Below are 17,911 nucleotides of genomic sequence, written 5' to 3'. Positions count from 1 at the left end.
TAACGAATGGGCCGAAAGTGTCTCTGGAAGAACACCGCCCGTGCACGAACAGTGCGTAACAGGGGCGCGTCCATATTCGAGTACATTGATTTTCCTGGTGTTTAACCCCAAGCAGTGCCGTATATGCCAAAGGGAGTCTGGCCATTAATGGGACCTGCCTGTACATGTGGCTTCACCCACTGTTTAAGGTATCTAGCCAATCACACGTCGAAATACAGTTGTCTATTATTACATCTGTAGTGCGACGACAACGACACTACACTCCGCCCACGCCACGCGCTCTTGCCTCACGCTGGAATTAAACTTTCTTCTTTCGCCCACCGACAACGGCTGTTGTAGTCTGTCCTCATTCTTCTGCGAGAACCCTACACTGGTTACCCGGACGTGATTCAGCAGCCGCGACGATGGATCCGACTGCCGGTCCTAGCAGCGAGCCTGCAACCCAGCCCCACATCGGCCATGTCGCCGTGAAGATTCCGCCTTTCTGGCACGCGAATCCCGCCGTGTGGTTTTCGCAGGTAGAATGTCACTTTCGTCTTGCTAATATTACGTCTCAAGCCACCCGCTATTTCCACGTCGCTTCGGCTTTACCTTCGGACGTGGCCGGCGACGTGGCTGACATTCTCTGCGCCCCTTTATCAACAACGCCGTACGAAGACCTCAAGGCCGCGATCAGCGCGAGGACAACACTTTCCGAGCGAAAGCGACTCCAGCAGCTGTTGTCCGCCGAGGACCTTGGCGATCGCACTCCGTCTCAACTTTTGCGACACATGCGGACCCTTCTCGGATCCCGCGCTACCACGATGGACGAGCCTTTGCTGAAGGAGCTTTTTCTTCAGCGTCTCCCTCCTACCGTGCAAATGCTCCTGGCCACATCAACAACCCTACCGATCGCAGACTTGGCCGACCATGCTGACAGAATACTTGAGGTCGCGCCAGCGACGATTGCCACCGTTCAGACTCCAGAATCACCTATCCCTGGCACTCCGTCCCGTTCTCTCCAGGACGGTCTGGCAGAACTTACAGACGATGTACGCCACATGTCTTCGCTTCTCGCAGCTGTACTGCCGCGACGGCAGAATTCAAGAGATGACAATTCCGGGAGAGCACGTTCTCGCCGACCACGCTCAACCTCTTCCCCTTCCCCGCTCGACGACCCCGTTCCCCTTCCTCGGAGAACCCAACTGACTTTTGTTGGTATCACTGGTCTTTCGGCGCAGGAGCCAGAAAGTGCAGACCTCCTTGCGCGTGGTCGGGAAACCGCCCAGGGGGCCGCTAACGGCGGGGTGCGGCACCCCTTCTCCTGTCAACGGCAGCCGCCTCCTGTATATCACGGACCCCGTTTCTCGTCGCCGCTATCTTGTCGACACCGGGGCGGAAGTTAGCCTAATCCCTGCAACTCGCGCCGACCGGTTGAAAGAAGCCACTTATCACCTCGCTGCCGCCAACGCTACCCGGGATTCCCGTTTACGGTGAACGTTCCTTGACACTCTCCTTGGGACTTCGCCGTACATTTCACTGGATTTTCCGCACCGCCTCCATTACTCACAACATTTTGGGCGCGGATTTCCTACACCACTTCGGCTTGCTCGTCGATCTGAAACGAAGAACTCTGGTCGACTCTACCACACAATTGCGCACGCCTGCCCTGCGTTTAACGGCACCGCAGACCGTTCCCTCTCCCATCATCTCATCACTTCAATCCCCTTTCGCTGAGGTGGTGCATGAATTCCCATCGCTCACGAAGCCACCAGACTGGACGAAGCCGGTGGGACATGATGTCGTTCATCATATTGAGACGAAGGGTGCCCCAGTTCACTTTCGACCACGCCGTCTCGCCCCTGAAAAGCTGCGGATCGCTCAAGGCGAATTTCAACATATGCTTGACATCGGCATCGCGCGTCCGTCAAACAGTGATTGGGCGACTCCGCTTCACATGGTTCCAAAAAAAACTGGTGATTGGCGGCTTTGTGGGGATTTTCGAGCACTCAACTCCATCACGAAGCCAGACAGATACCCTCTGCCCAACATTCAGGACTTCACCATAAATTTGGCCGGCACCAGATACTTCAGCAAAATAGATCAGGTGAAAGCGTATCATCAGATTCCGATGGCACCAGACGACATTCACAAAACAGCGATTACGACGCCATTCGGATTATTTGAATTCTTGCGCATGCCGTTCGGCCTAAAGAACGCAGCCCAAACCTTTCAGCGCTTCATCGACACCATCCTACGAGGGCTCCCTTTCGCTTTTGCGTATATCGACGACATACTTATCGCCAGCGCTACAGAACAGCAACACTTAGACCACCTTCGGCAAGTTCTCTCTCGTCTGCAGGAACACGGAATCGTGATAAACGTCCAGAAATCCGAATTCGGCAAATCGTCTCTTGAGTTCCTCGGTCACACCATCACATCGGACGGCATTGTTCCTCTTCCCAGCAAGGTCCGGGCCATCCGGGAGTTCCCTCGCCCCACCTCCAGCAGGCAACTGCGACGTTTCCTCGGGCTTCTGAATTTCTATCGTCGTTTTGTTCCAGGCTGCGCGGCGCTTGTGCGGCCACTCGAGAATTTACTGAGCTCGTCCCGCTCGCCAGCAGCGCTCTTGCCCTGGTCAGAAGACGCGGCAGAAGCCTTCGACTCTGTCAAAGAAGCACTCGCGAGCGCCACCATGCTCAGCCACCCAATTCACGATGCACCAACTTCCCCTCTTGTCGACGCTTCCGACAATGCACTCGGAGCGGCTCTTCAACAGGAAATCGGCGGCATGCGTTTTCCACTCGCTTTTTTCTCACGGAAACTTTCCGAGACCGAGTCAAAGTACAGCGCTTTCGGGAAAGAACTCCTCGCCGCTTACTCCGCCGTCCAACACTTCAGGCATTTCTTGGAAGGTCGGAGTTTTACTATTTAGACTGACCATGAGCCTCTTGTCGGCGCCTTCACCTCCGCAAGTCGGAACTACACTCCGCGTGAAATCCGGCATTTGGCTTACATCGCGGAATTCTCCACGGACGTTCGGCACATCAGAGGCGCCAAGAACGCAGCTGCTGACGCCCTAAGTCGCGTTCACTCTATCGGCAGCCCTCCTGTTCTCTTCGCAGATATCATTGCCCTTGAACAGTCACGCGACCCTGAGATCGCTCACCTCCGAACACAGCGTTCCACCAGCCTCAAGCTTCAGGACGTGCTTTTCCCGGGCCATAGCGCACCCATTCTTTGCGACAACACCTGCGCTGATCCCCGTCCTGTCATACCAGCGACTTTACGGAAATCTGTCTTTGACAGTATTCACGGGCTTGCCCACCCAGGAACGCGTGCTTCCATCAAACTTGTCCTCCAACGCTTCGTGTGGCCCGGAGCACGTCAGGATATTCGCCGCTGGGTACGCTCTTGCGTTCCGTGTCAGCTCTCCAAATGCCATCGGCACACGGTTTCCCCTTTCGCAGCGTTCCTGCCTCCTACGGACCGCTTCACAAAGGTGCATATTGACCTGGTCGGTCCATTACCACCATCCAAAGGAAACCGCTACATACTCACCTGCGTTGACCGGTTCACGCGGTGGCCAGAGGCAACTCCTATTCCCGACGCTACTGCTGCCACCGTCGCTACGGCATTTTTGGCAACTTGGGTCGCCCGTTTTGGCGTTCCGGAGGAAGTCGTAACGGATCGGGGCCCGCAGTTTGAGAGCGCCCTGTTCCACGCTTTTACCCGCGCCCTCGGAACTGAAAGGCTTCGAGCTTCCGCGTACCACCCCGCCTGCAATGCGCTAGTCGAGCGTTTTCACCGCCACATGAAACAAGCTATCATGGCGCAAAACTGCCGAGATCACTGGACCGAAACCCTTCCGTTGGTCCCTTTGGGTATCCGATCTGCCCTCAAGTCCGACTTGGGTTGCTCTTCCGCGGAACTCGTCTACGGAGCCCCGCTGCGGGTGCCTGCGGACGTTTTTAACCCGCCTCCCCAGCCTGTTCACCCTTCAACTTTCGTCGCCCAACTCCGGAACGCCTTCGCAACCCTCCAGTTTACTCCAACTCGTGCCTCATCCGTGGCGCCACCTTTCATTCCCACCGACCTGCAGTCCACGACCCACGTATTTTTGCGCACCGACCGCCTTCGTCGCGCCCTCGAACCTCCTTACTCCGGCCCTTACAAGGTACTGCTACGCGCTTCTAAAACCTTCCTCCTCGACGTCCGCGGCCGGCCCGAAAGTGTGTCGATTGATCGGCTGAAGCCCGCATTCCTCGACAATATTGCCCCGGCCCACAATCCTGACTCATCTCTACCACAGGACGTCGTCACGCCACCCACGCCTCCAAGACGTGTCACTTGGGCTCCGACTACTCTTGCTCCAACTTTCCTCCGGAACTCTGGAAGGGGGGCATATGTAGTGCGACGACAACGACACTACAATCCGCCCACGCCACGCGCTCTTGCCTCACGCAGGAATTAAACTTTCTTCTTTCGCCCACCGACAACGGCTGTTGTAGTCTGACCTCATTCTTCTGCGAGAACCCCACACATCCATCCAGTATTTATACCCAGAGGCGGAGAGTTTTCATTTTCCCGGAGGGGGCAAGGGCGCACCGCGAAGTAAGTACTCTGGCGCGGGGGGGATATGTTTATTAAGAAAAAAAGAAAGGAAAGGTAAGCCAGATGGATGTCGGCTTGTTATTCCAAAAAAAAAGTGAAAGGGGGAAGTCAAAAGAGGCAAAGAAAAAAAAGAAGGAATGTAAAGGAAAAGAAAAATGAAGAACACAAAACTAAAGCTGAAGAATCACACACTCTGGCGGGATCCTATTATGTACTATGCAGAACTGGTATAGAAATAAGAGGAAGGAAGAACAGAAAAAACAAAACAAAAGAAAAAAAAACAAGAGAGAACGTAAACAGTGAACATGTGCACAACTGAAGGCAATAAGCCTTTGAAAACTAAGTCCAAAAAGAACAAAATGTATTAAATCCTCGGTGTTTGACCCGAAATGCGCGCAATATAATGAATATGGTCCATGAAATGGAGCTGCGGGAGTTGAACCCGCTCCCAACGAATATGAAGATTCCGAAGATCCTACCGTTACACCTCACTGGCAACTGCTGGTACCTTTTCGACTGCTGATCTGATTGCTTTGGGCGAAATTCAGGCTATGTGTTGTGTCATCCTCTGTGTTTCTTCGCCTCACCTTCTACTGTGATAATGAGTATGGTGGGCGGATACATATTTTACAAATTGCAAGATTCATTTTTGGTTTGTGCCTCTTCGCTCTTTTGACCCGGGCGCGCCGAGCCTCAAAGGTTGGTGTCAGTCTCTTAGCGGGACTTCCCGGGGGAGGCGGCGCCCCCCCTAGTTCATGTTCCGGGGGGCAAGGGCCCCCGCGCCCCCCCCCCCCCCCCGCAGTCGGCGCCTATGCTTATACCTCACCCTTATTTAATGGGTGCCCCATTTTGGAGAAACTTGATTGAAACGGATACCACCGGTGACAGAACAAAACAACAGATTTTGCGCCCACTTTTATCAACGCCATCTGCATGGAGAGAGGCATGATGCGAAAGCTCAGAATTGCAGAAATGGTTGCTGGCAGAAGTGATTGGCCAGGAGAGCGGTACAACCGCTTCTTCGTAGCAGACGACTGCCGCTATGAAGTTTTAAATCACGTAATGTAAGTAGATCGAATAAAAAATGAGCAAAGAAGTATGTATAAATAAAATGCAATTATATGACGCAAAATCCTACGTATAAGGGTCGTCGTCCTTGGTATTTTCTTGATATCACGGTTTTAACTAGGCCTAACGTTAGCGATGAAACATCCCATTTTCGCGTAAATAATGATGGCGCAGCGAAAGCTGAAGCTGATTTTGCAGATGCGTACATGAGGATATATACTCAGACTATGAAATTAAAGTTGTCCGTGAAAATTTTTTTGTCACGAAATCTCCACTTCCCCGTTCCAAGCACCATTCTCCATCTTGGCGAAAATTTGGTGTCATGGCAGCTGCCATGGAAAGTAGTAACGAATGAAATCCGCCTAAGTCTGATTGACAGGTCGACCCTCTTTTTTTATAGGGTCCTCCTAATGGCCAGACTCCCTTTGGCATACACAGCACTGCCCCCAAGCAGCTTTAACGAAAGTGGTGACAGTGATCCGTGTCTTCAGACCACTTACCCCTCGATCCATGAAAAACACACAACAAGGGCCGATCATGGCACAACACTACAACTGACTTCCTTTGTTGTACACCATGCCGACCCCTGAGTATGAACCACAAGGCCCTTATGGCCGTCTCTGTGGTCACTTTTGTGGCACAAATCAGTCGCGCCGTACTGCCCGCGGCTTATATGCGAGTGCGGCTTATACGCGTGAAATTACGGTATATGCTTTGAATGTTTATGTATTGTGCTAGGTCTACATGGTTCGTCCATACCACAAAATGACACCACTGGTGTCTTGTGAGAGCCATCTGGCCTTGTATTTGGATTTGGATGTAGTAACTGTGTGTAGGCTTAAGCTTTACTTCCCTGCCAACAACTTCGCAACCTAAGCCCTTTGTTGCACATGCTTGCAACGGGGACATACCCTGCTTGCTAAAGGGACATTTGACTTCAAGAAGGCCCTCTTCGCCATCTACTCTAACAATCCTGTCTGGTGATGCAGTCAGAACGTTGTGCTCGTGGTGAATGTGAAGCCCAGTCTCTTGTACGGTGACACGTACGTTTCTCATACAGCGACATAATTTCTTTGTACGCTTGTACTGCATGGGCTTCATGCTGTCTTCCATAGATGAGTGCCTTTGCTGCCACCAGCCGTCGAGGGTACAAAATATAGGTAAGCAGTCCGTCTGGTTTTGGCAGTTGATCATGCGTGCAAAATTTGAAGCTGTGATGCGTCCAGTTCGCTCCTGGTGCCACTTCCAGGAAGTGTACTGTATCTTTCCTATGTCAGAGGAGGAGAGGGAAGCAGTGACAGAAAGTACAAGACGATAAGCAGAGAATAGAATGTGACATTCTATTTTCTGCTTGTCCTCTTGTTGCTCCCAGAGGCCCTCATTATGCTCAATCAACTCTTTCACTTTCGCTGGGATGCTGCTGGATACTGTGCCACAGCCACTGCAGGGCTGGACAACATCCTGTCAATTTCTCCCGAAGAGTGCTGTAGTCAGAACAGGAATGCTCCTAGCCCCTTTGGCAAGGGCTGTAAGCCCTTTTCTTCACTTCTGGAGTTGGTTTATTGACAAGAAATTGCAGGAAGGTAATGCCTTGCAAAAGTATTGCTGGGCCACGTTCTTTTTGCTGCAGTGGAAAAACAAACTCATTAGCATGAGTACATTATGCGAATGTGAAAGGTCAGCGATGGGCAAAGTACATCAAGCTGGTACTTGAAAGTACCAACTGCACGATCCCATTAATGCTTCAGGAACAGTACAATGTACTTTACCCAAATGTTCAGTTTCTCACAGTTTACCCGATCATCTAATAGGCTGTATATGTTTGCTGAACTAAAGGAGGCACTGCTGAAATACAAAAATACATGGCAGGTCCGTTCATGATTCCCGTTTAACGCAGTGCGCCGGCCTTTCTCTGGGTTATACATTCAGTGCCGGATTTAAGGAGGGGCAAACCGGGCGCATGCCCCGGGGCCCCCACCACTGAAATTGTCACTGCTTCTACAAACGACACGGTTTTGGACTCTCGCCCAAACCACATATGGAGCAGGAATTTTCGTGCACTTGGAAAATACCGCCCTGGTTGAAAGATATGCGTATATAGCTCACTGCCATAATTCAGTTCATGTTCTTAGGGACCTTAAGGCTTGTGTTAACACAAGCCTCAGGATGAAGCACACAATGTTGTGTGTTCCAGCCTTAGACCAGTTGCTTTCCATCGTGTACGGTTCATGCATAACCAGGGGCATAATGCCAAGGACATGTTCGAAGCTGTATTCGACGCGCATGTATAAATAGGCAGGGTAGTCCTACGACAATGCTGCATCCATGAGTATAACGTACAAAGTTATTCAAGCACGCGAGTACGACAGAAAAAGCACCTGGCTACGTGGGTTCCTTGTTAGGGGCGCTGTCTGAATCTGGTGGCAAAGTTAGCTGCCGGGTGCTGCCGTGTTGCTGTTCCCTTTTTAGATTTCCTCGTGCAAGTATACGAGTTCTTTACATGCATCTACGCATAGACACAAAGATAGACACGAAGACACAGGTGATGAGCAACCTCACCACAACGGTGTCCGGTGATTGCTCAACAAAGCAGCCCGTTCCAGAACCGAAAACACGATGGTGCTGTAGAGCGGATGCTGTGTGAGCCGTCAGGGGATACTGTCTTTTCTTTAGAACGTTATTACGTCTAAAAGTCGTTAAACGTCGTTACGTCCTTAAAACATATCTACGTTATTACTAGCAATCGAGATGAAATAACTGAAGTGCGTTTTAAAACCGGCGGTGTCAGTGTCTTGGGAATTAATGCGGCGTTTTGGGACAATATTTTAGACAGAGTGGACAAGAATAGCAAAACGTTACAAAGTCCACAGATAGACCTGAACAGCGACCTGAACATGCTTTGACCTGAAGGCGTGAAGCGTTCGATCACTACCGCATGGTTGGGGAAGATGTAACTGGAACGAGGGAATTTACTGCAGTAAGAAAGCGCAATTGACGATCCAGTGTACGGCTGACGTCACCAGGCCACGTAACTGCCGCTGAAGCATGGTTTAGTGGCACTTCACAGAGGAAGAACTTTCTCCCGCCCTCGAATCAATTTAGCTTCTCTGGATCAACGGCTGTCCGCGTATGAAGAGCTATCGTCCTGGTTCCGTATCTGTGGAGAAATCTGCATCCTGGACGTATACGCGTCAGCCTCTGTGCTCAGGCATTTTTGCAAGACGAGGTCAGCAGCCGAGAATCTTTCCTCTACGCACTGATCATGGAGAAAGGAGTGAAGGAACTTTTGCCTTATATAGAGGTTGCTCTTCATATAGATCTCAGTGTGATGGTTAGCAGCAGCTCCTGTGAGCGCTCATTTTCGATACTGAAGCTCATAAGGAACAGTCATCGTGCAGCCATGACGCAGGGCAGACACCTTTGTCGCCCTTATGCAAAGGGGCATTCTGAAACAGCTTCATTTTACTGAGCTCAATACCGATTGAGTATAAGGAAGTCAACGAAGGTTCCAGTTTGCGCTACCAGCGTAATGTAGTCTTGAATAGGTTGCAAAATAGTAGGTACAAGATCTTAAAAGATGTTCACTGTAAAAGCTAATGTGAAGTACTCTTTCTGGAAATGGTTCTGTAATAAACGAACCAACTGCTGGACATTGAAATTTTTCATATATGTAAGTATTTATCGCACGGAATATTCGCACCAAGGTCAGGCATCTGTATGCCCATAATTTACACTCACGAAGCACCATGAAAAGTACTGAGAAGAAGGGCCCCCACCATGTACGTTGCCCCGGGCCCCGACCACTCTAAGTCCCGCACTGTATACATTATACACGAACCTCCCGTCTTACATGTATGACGAACGTGTATAACGAACATCCTCTAAACATGTATGATCATACAGTGCTGGTCACACTGCTTATACACCGGCAAAATATGTTTTAAAACACGTATGTATAAAGTGTGACCGTGCTCTGACTATGTTTGACAACATGTTGTCAAACGCACGCGCTCTGACTGTGTTTGAAAAACGCACGACTATGTATTTGGACACTGCCGAAAAACGGTGATGGACAAGTTGGATAAACGGGCGTATTCGCCACGACAGTTTTCGTTCGCACCAGTCAATGTCAACGACATCGTGATGCGCGTGAGTTATTTTGCACGAGTGCAAATCAGCAAGTGCAGCCCACTGATCTCTATGTATAAAGGCTGGATCGCGCATGGGAGAGGGGCTCGTGGGGGAGAGGCGTGCCTTCGGGCCGCCATGTTGGTGGGCCCTAAAATGCTGTGTGCGCCCATAGAAAACAATGGGAGGCAACAGAGATTGTGAGTATTTATTGCGCTGCAAGCATTGGTCGTTGTTTGTTATCACACAATTTTGTAAGGTTCCAGTATACTGATGTATCCTAACAGTGTTTCACAGGTGCCCTGCCGTCCGATTCTTAATTACGTTATGTTTTGCATTCCGAAACTAGACCGTCACTGCAGTGCAGCGCTGGGGATTGTACTACAGCACGTTTCCCAGCCAATATTTCAATAAGAAACGACTTGAGGTTAACAACAACTATGTATATAATATCCCGTACTGCGTTCTGGACAAAAATTGTTCCATAAAGAACGGTCCGGGAAAAGATATACTCGCATGGCAGAAAGAGATCGTTCTGCAGAATCACAGCCGTTGTTTTAGCCGTGTATGCGCTTAGTATGATTTATATCAAGCATCGCCTTAGAAAGAGTCTTTTAGTAAACGACAGCAGTGCTTTGCCTCGCAAATATGGACAGACCGAAGCAGCCCAAATAATTACTTCACGCAATTAGATCACACTCGTTAGGACAGTTAATCAGGTAGTGATGTTAATCAATTAAGTTACTTAGAAAGTGGTAACACCTCCTTGAGACACAGGACTTATCCCTTTTTGAAGTACAGCCCTTCTATGTTTGTTTGCTTCTTCCTTTATGTGTTCTGATTATTTGCAGGCGCGGTTGTGCCAAACTCAATGTCCTTCTCCAGCACTCACATGCTTTTGTTGAATACAACTGCAGTGTGAGAAAAGCTGCTTGGGGACGGGGTCCTGCTATCCAGTGCTGACTTTGTCATGCTTGTTATGTGGAGCATGTTCCAAAAAATGCAGCTCCACGTATGGTCTTCAAATTGCAACAGGACTATTTGGAGCTTGAAACAGTTGTGATTTTGTCATTTTGGCTCTCGTGCACCCTGTCTGTGAAACGCAAACAAAAAAGTCTAACACGATATGCTTTTGTAATGCAGATCACTGATGATGAGTAAAGAAAATATACGACATTGAAAAAATGGCTAGGAAGCAAGCGAGCTGGTGAAGATGATGCATAATGTAAAAACCCCGAGACTAGGGAACACGAAGGGACAGACACAGCACGAAGTCTCAAACACAGCTGAAAATTTTACTTCACGAAACAAGAAATATATACAAACAGAAGGGAAGGGAACACTATTTGAGAACAAAATAGGAGGTCATTTCGGGGGAGCGAGCAGTTTGTTCAAGGCCGGACCAGGGATTACTGAAGGTTTGCTGACACAGTTTCCACAAGAAGTTATGAAAAGGGTCTCTCTCTAAAGTCTTCTGTGAGGGTCCACTTCAGATGCCTTTACAATTGTTTCATCCCATAGAGGGAAGCAATCTGAGCATTCTTCCAAATGTTTTGCAATTTCAGAGTTTGAGAGTCCCCTCTGTGGAAAGTCAGCTTCTCCGTTTGAATGATGCTAGTTACCCCCATCACATGTTACCTGGTGCTTTAGATGTTTTGTTAAACACCTTGCTTCCTGGTTCACCTGAAACTAAGCCCTCTGTCCCCAAACGGGTGGCTTTACCCTTCTTTCACAAAGTGTCTCACAACTTGTTAGCCGTTGCGAAGAAGTTTCAAATCAACATCGTTTTCAAGAACAACTTCCGTCTTGACCGCCTCACGCCTTTCGCCAAACCTGAAGTTTTTTGCAAGAATCACTGGAATAAATTTGTCCCCTGTTCTTCAAACGTTGTTTACCAGATCCCCTTAGCTTCTGGTTTCTGTTATATTGGCCAGACAAAACGTTGCTTAAATGATCGTTTGAGAGAGCACTCTTTAAAAGTAAAAAATAAAGCTTCAAACTCTGAAATTGCAAAACATTTGGAAGATTGCTCAGATTGCTTCCCTCTATGGGATGAAACAATTGTAAAGGCATCCGAAGTGGACCCTCACAGAAGACTTTTGAGAGAGACCCTTTTCATAACTTCTTGTGGAAACTGTGTCAGCAAACCTTCCGTAATCCTCGGTCCGGCCTTGAACAAACTGCTCGTTCCCCCGAAATGACCTCCTATTTTGTTCTCAAATAGTGTTCCCTTCCCTTCTGTTTGTATATATTTCTTGTTTTGTGAAGTAAAATTTTCAGCTGTGTTTGAGACTTAGTGTTGTGTCTGTCCCTTTGTGTTCCCTAGTCTTGGGGTTTTTACATTATGCAGAATATATGAGTTCAAGTTTATTCAATATTTTATATCATCCATTATATCATTCAACATTTTATGTCAAGTTTATACAACATCAAGTTTATTCAAGTTCAAGATTTATTTCTTGCACTTATGCGTTTCAGGATACAATGAACGTGCAGGGAGGTCGCAAAAGACTACATTTATTGTTTTGTCACCTTGCTACGATGGCAATATATATTTTAGGAATGACAATGGTCAGGTACGCTCTCTCAATTTTAGGTTGGAATGAGCAATGAATAGCAACTTCCCTCCTGATATTTTCTTATATATGCTAAATTTTAAATTTAATGTGATCGAATATGTGATAATATAATAATAATATATAAGAATATAATATGTGATAAATGAATGTGATCAACAGCAGATGTAAACAACATGAGTAGCCAGAGAAGTGCATTCTCAATAAATAATTTTCTTCTTATAGCGTATATGTGCATGCTTATTAACTGAAACAATTATCACAGTTCCCTGACAAGTTTTAATTTCTGAGAGTGTACCGTAGAGGCTGCTTAGATCTACAACAGTTCATACAAGGTATTATATACTGTGAATGCCTTTAAAAATCCCACGTGACACATATGCCTTTACTTTCTGGAGGTGCTGTGGTAGTCAAAATTTGTGGGCATTACGCAGGTTCTGCATCCATTTCTTGAGTATGTCAAGGCAGCTGTGAAGTAACCTGCATTGATGATGATTATTCCAATTTTTATGGTGCATCGACAACAAAGGAAATAATACATCAGAACATTGGTTCGGGTGCAACCAGTTAAAAATGAATATATGGTGTTTAATAAATGCATTGGACAAATGGTAAAACATCAGTTTAAAACATGGTTTACAATCCCTGTATCTTCTAAAAATTAAAAAGATTAAAAACTATTCTAAAAAGAATATCGGGAACTCTTCTAAAAAGAATTATAATCTCTAATTATTATATTGCTGGGTGAAGGAGCCTAAAGTCTAAGGTGTGTTTCTGATGTGAACATGTAAGAAAATATGTAAAACTGAGAGAGGCTAACCACAGTGCGTGCACTGAGGTTGTTCCTTCCTGTAAAGTAGAAACCAGTGGATGAGGAACGTGATACTTACCTGTACACCCAGCCGTATCACACTGCACAGATTATTCACTGGGTAGCCCTCATGACGAAACCTGTATGAGAGACCACTTTTGCCTTAAAAACTGCTACAAATAGCACGACACGCTACAAATTATTACTATCGTAACAAGCTGACGATACAGCTCAGACACAAAGGCGTTATTCAAGTCGCGCCACACCACCGTTACGTAGGATTCTTTGTCACAAATCAAACCAAGGCACAAAACAATACCAATACATGAAAAAAGGTGACAATCGTGGTCTCATTATGACGTAATACCGAACTTGTGCGCGAAGGTAATTCAAAGAAATGAATGTGGCACTTGCTTCCGAAGAGAACACCGTGTACCATGCTAGCAATGCATGCAAAAAAGCGCTAGAGTCCTTGCACATATATTGATGACAACACTACCTGTGTAGTGTAACGTGTTCTTTCAAGCATATTATGCACTCAAACTGTACTTGCCGCCGGGTAAAATGCAAATGTGCTCGATTGAACGTCGGAAGAGCGATCAAGCAACTTGCATCGAGTGCTCGTTTTGGGCAAAAAAACACTTCATAATGGTCAACTAAATATACAGAATGGACGCCTATTTATTCCTCGATGAAGAGTGACTCACCTGTATAAATTTAGGCCCTGTAACCTTGCCAGTACGGTTGGTACGACCGTAATTGCAAGAAGTTGCCATGATCGCTGCGGCGGCTGTTGTGGGTACAGTAAGATGGCGGCCGGTTTCTTCACGCTTGCGCTCCCTATCCGCGATCCAGCCTTTTACAATCGAGATCAGTGGTGCAGCCCCGTCTTCGTCGTCTTCGTACCTTTTGAATTGCGATGTCGGCGAATGGAAAGTATATAAACTCCTCGGTTTGTTATTCTGACATTGACGTGTGCCATACATCAGGGTTTAAGCCACTCCCACTACTCCTCCATTTATGTTGTATAACCAGTGTGACCGATGTTTGGACTGTTGGTTGCACGTTGTCAACCATGTACATAGTTTTCGTTTTTTCTCTTCTTCGTCAGCTGACTAAATAAAAGCGAACTGCAGGAGCCGTTTTTTTAGTTCCTGTGAGCCGACGAAGTTGTTGGGTTGTCAGCTCCTTGCGCGCATCTTAGGTGACCTGCGACAATCTCATGTTCCTGGATCAACAATAGGTTATGGGCCAAACGGAAGTGTTGTCAACACATTGGCAGGAAAGGAAGTCCTGTATGTACCCGGAATGGCGGACCCGGAATTTGATCTCCGTTTCCAAACTAACTGACAAGTGGTATCATCGTCACATTCAGCGGGGACGAACGCACTGCTTTCAAAGGAAACCGGTCCGTTTTCTCAGGGGCCAAAAAGCAGGAATCTACAGATTGATGGGGAAGTGACGTCATCCTTCGCAGAGGTTGTGAGAAGCGTAAAAAAGAAGGACAGTATGGTGTGGCATCGGCGTATGTGCCATTTGAACTTCGATACATTCATACAGATGGGTCAACAACACGTTATCAGTGGTTTATCCACTATCCAACGCGAACATCCCCAATGTGAAGACTGCGTTACAGCGAAGCAGCCAATGGCTTCGTTCAAGTCCATAAACGCTAAACCAAGGGATTACGTATGCTGTGCGTATTACGTATGCATGCCGACCTTTGTGGTCCATTTCCAGTATTATCGATTGGCGGAAGTAAATACGCCCTCATCATTGTGGATGACCAGAGAAGAAAAGTCTTCGTCTACTTCCTCACATACAAGGATGAAGCAGGGGACAAAATTATACATTTTGTACGTCAAGCAGAAGTACAAACAGGAAGAAAAGTTAAGAAGCTACGAACAGACAACGGTGGGGTATTTCTCGGTGAACACCTAGAGCGTTTTTTTTTTTTTTTTTTTTGTGCACAATGGAGTCATTCATGAGAAGACTGTCCCGCATTCACCAGCTCAAAACGGAATCGCGGAGCGCATGAACCGCAACCGAGTCCAAGCCCCCGGGGGCGAGTCCAAGTCCCCGCTCGAATTTCGGGCTGAGGCCTGCGTATGTCCGGAATAGATGCAGCAAAACAGTACTAAATGGAAAAGTCCCCGAAGAAGTGTTTACAAAGAGACTCAGACAGTGAAGTAATTCAAAACCTTCGGATGTCTTCCCTACATATCCATTCCCGACAGGTGCAGGACGAAGCTGGACAATCGAAGCAAGCCTGTCATATTCCTCGGCTACTGCATCGACAAGAAAGGTTGCCGTTTCTACGACCCTCAAGAGAAGCGTGTAATTGTGAATCGGGACGTCACGTTTGTCGAACAAAAGAGAGGATCATACTTACTACAAGAGGCTCCCGTTCAGACACCACGACACGATCAAGTTCAATACATCGTTTTACGGAGCACAAGCACTAACATGAACCAGACAGATCGGGAAGAATTTCACTTGCACGAAGCGGCTCTCGAACACGAGCCAACGGCTGAAGAGAGCAACAGTAGTGACAGGGAGGACGGCAACGGGAATGAGCAAGAGATTCGTGAGCATCCCGTACCTCGGAGGTCAACGCGGATCTCTCGCCCTCCTCAACGCCGCCAGGTGGACCCAACCAAACCAAGTTACTGTAATATGGCAGAAGTGGAACTCAGCCAAAAAAAAAAAAAAAAGGAAATGGTCCAGTTGGAATTTCTAATTGGTTCGAATGGGACCCAACAGGTCCCATGTCAAAACCTGTTGGATCGTTCAGTTCCAATTGGACTGTCCAGTTGGTAGTTGAGCACCAATTGGAAGGTCCATTTGGTTTTATGCACTTCAACTGGACATCATGGGTCCAATTGGTCGTTCTGATAGGGAACTCCAGTTCCATTTTGTCTCTCGGTCTCCAACTGGTCCGCCCAATTAGCAGACAACTAGCAACTGTTGGCCCAATTTGCAACTGATTCCAATGTAGAGTTGTAAAGTAAGTGATGTTACTCAGCATTTTCAATACAACTAGTCAGTGCATGTGTACCTAAACTATTAATGCTATCAATAAGCAACAGTAATTTATATTAACAGTATTTTATATTTTAAGGATTAGTTCGTCCCCCGGAGAGCGAGATTTTTCGGTATAAATAGCAGAAAATGCGTAAATTAGGTTTCATAGCCACAGCTGGATAGAATATAAAATGATAGCGCCAAAGGAAGTTCGTGGTTCTACATCGCACGAGTAAAGCTTTCGCTGTCTTCACTTCAGTTTGAAACCGAAACTCTCATCGTCATGTCTGACGCAGCGCATCGGCATCACCCCAGAATAGTGATTTAGTTCAGTTCACTCCACTGAACTGTCCAAAAGAATAGTTTATTCGTTCACCTGTTCGCAATTAAACACAGTCAAGTAATATAGTCCCAAACTTTAAAGTGGCTCGACCAAGAGAGATACAACAAAATGATCTTGCAATGCAGTTTTCCAAAGGTTCGAGAACATCAACATAGCAAACGTAATCTTTTAGGACTTAGGACGTAATCTTTTTTTTTATTTTGCTTTAATTTTCTGCGTATATTTTTAACGAGAAAAGTAATGCACAGATCAATATGCAAGGTGCCATCGTCGTTCAATGTTACAGTCGTGTATTTCTCATCACTTCCGTCTGCTTGCTGCAAACTTGAGAACACAGAAGTGTGATAGAGTAACCGCAGTTTCAACTCATTTCATTCAAATGCATGAGAGAGCTTGAAGAAAAGTACAACGTCTAGCGTTGTGGAGGAAAAATTGGGAAGCTTGTAGTGTATTGCCGCAAAAATAGCGTGCCCGCTCCAAGGTGTGCCAGTCACAAGCAGTCAGCCAGAAGTCAGAACATAACGGCGCCACTAGCAGTCCAACTGCGAGAAGGAGCTCAGAGCGATCTCAGCGCAAGCAGTTCTAAATGATTTAGTCTTGTTCAGCGTTTGTCGTTCATATAGTTCATTTGACAACAGTACTTCAATCCATACGGCGTTCAAAGCCGGTCTGCTGGCTCTCCCTCCCCGCGCTTTTCCTTAAGCGCATGCGCCGTGGACGAGTAACAGTTCTGACAGGCGCCGCGAGTACTTCCAAACGACCCGCGGCATCGTTTAGTTCTTTACTTAATCCAGTTCTCTTCCTTCACACCTTCGCACAGTCCACTCGAACCTCTCCCTCCCCGCGCCACCCGCGCTTTTTCTTAAGCGCATGCGCTGTGGACTAGCACCTTCTCTGACGGGCAACGGCAGACCCTGCAAGTGCTTCAAAACGTCCCGCGGCATCGTTTAGTTCTTTAGTTCTTAGTTCATCCAGTTCTCTTCCTTCACACAGTCCACTTGAGGCTCTGCGCTGTGCCTCGCCGCACCACCCGCGCTTTTCCTTAAGCGCATGCGCTGTGGACGAGCAGCAGTTCTGACAGGCAACGGCAGGCTCTGCGAGTACTTCAAAACGACTCGCGACGTCGTTTAGTTCTTTAGTTCATCCAGTTCAGTTCCTTCACACCTTCACACAGTCCACTTCAGCGCAGCGTCACAGCTACTCAAGACCACAGCGTATGCGTCGTGGTCTCCCGCCCTTCTTGCGCGCATGTGCTTTGATAGCTTTGCAAAACATTCGTTAGATGGCGCAGACGTCACACTTCGAAGCGTATCAAAGCGTATGGCGTATGCGTTGTGGGTGTCGAGGCCCAATGCACTGAATTGCGGA

At 47.5% G+C, this 17,911-nt stretch overlaps 1 protein-coding gene across 1 annotated transcript; it reads left to right on the top strand.

Annotated features, from left to right (window-relative positions):
• Window positions 1-404: 404 nt before the first annotated feature.
• LOC135371986 (uncharacterized) lies at window positions 405-4,453 on the top strand. Its single transcript, XM_064605764.1, has 3 exons — window positions 405-1,031; window positions 1,670-2,894; window positions 3,105-4,453. Exons 1-3 carry the CDS (start codon window positions 405-407, stop codon window positions 4,451-4,453), a joined length of 3,201 nt encoding a protein of 1,066 aa, XP_064461834.1.
• Window positions 4,454-17,911: the final 13,458 nt, after the last annotated feature.

Source organism: Ornithodoros turicata, unplaced genomic scaffold (genome assembly GCF_037126465.1).
Source record: "Ornithodoros turicata isolate Travis unplaced genomic scaffold, ASM3712646v1 Chromosome124, whole genome shotgun sequence".
Taxonomy (NCBI): Eukaryota; Metazoa; Arthropoda; class Arachnida; order Ixodida; family Argasidae; genus Ornithodoros; species Ornithodoros turicata.
Note: the sequence above shows the minus strand (reverse complement) of the source record. Positions and strands in the feature narration are given on the sequence as shown.

Coding starts and splice junctions, on each gene's coding strand:
- LOC135371986 (XM_064605764.1), top strand. CDS start 405: ATGGATCCGACTGCCGGTCCTAGCAGCGAGCCTGCAACCCAGCCCCAC. Junction 1,032..1,669: donor TGGCAGAACTTACAGACGAT/GTACGCCACATG, acceptor ACGGCACCGCAG/ACCGTTCCCTCTCCCATCAT. Junction 2,895..3,104: donor CTTCAGGCATTTCTTGGAAG/GTCGGAGTTTTA, acceptor TTCTCTTCGCAG/ATATCATTGCCCTTGAACAG.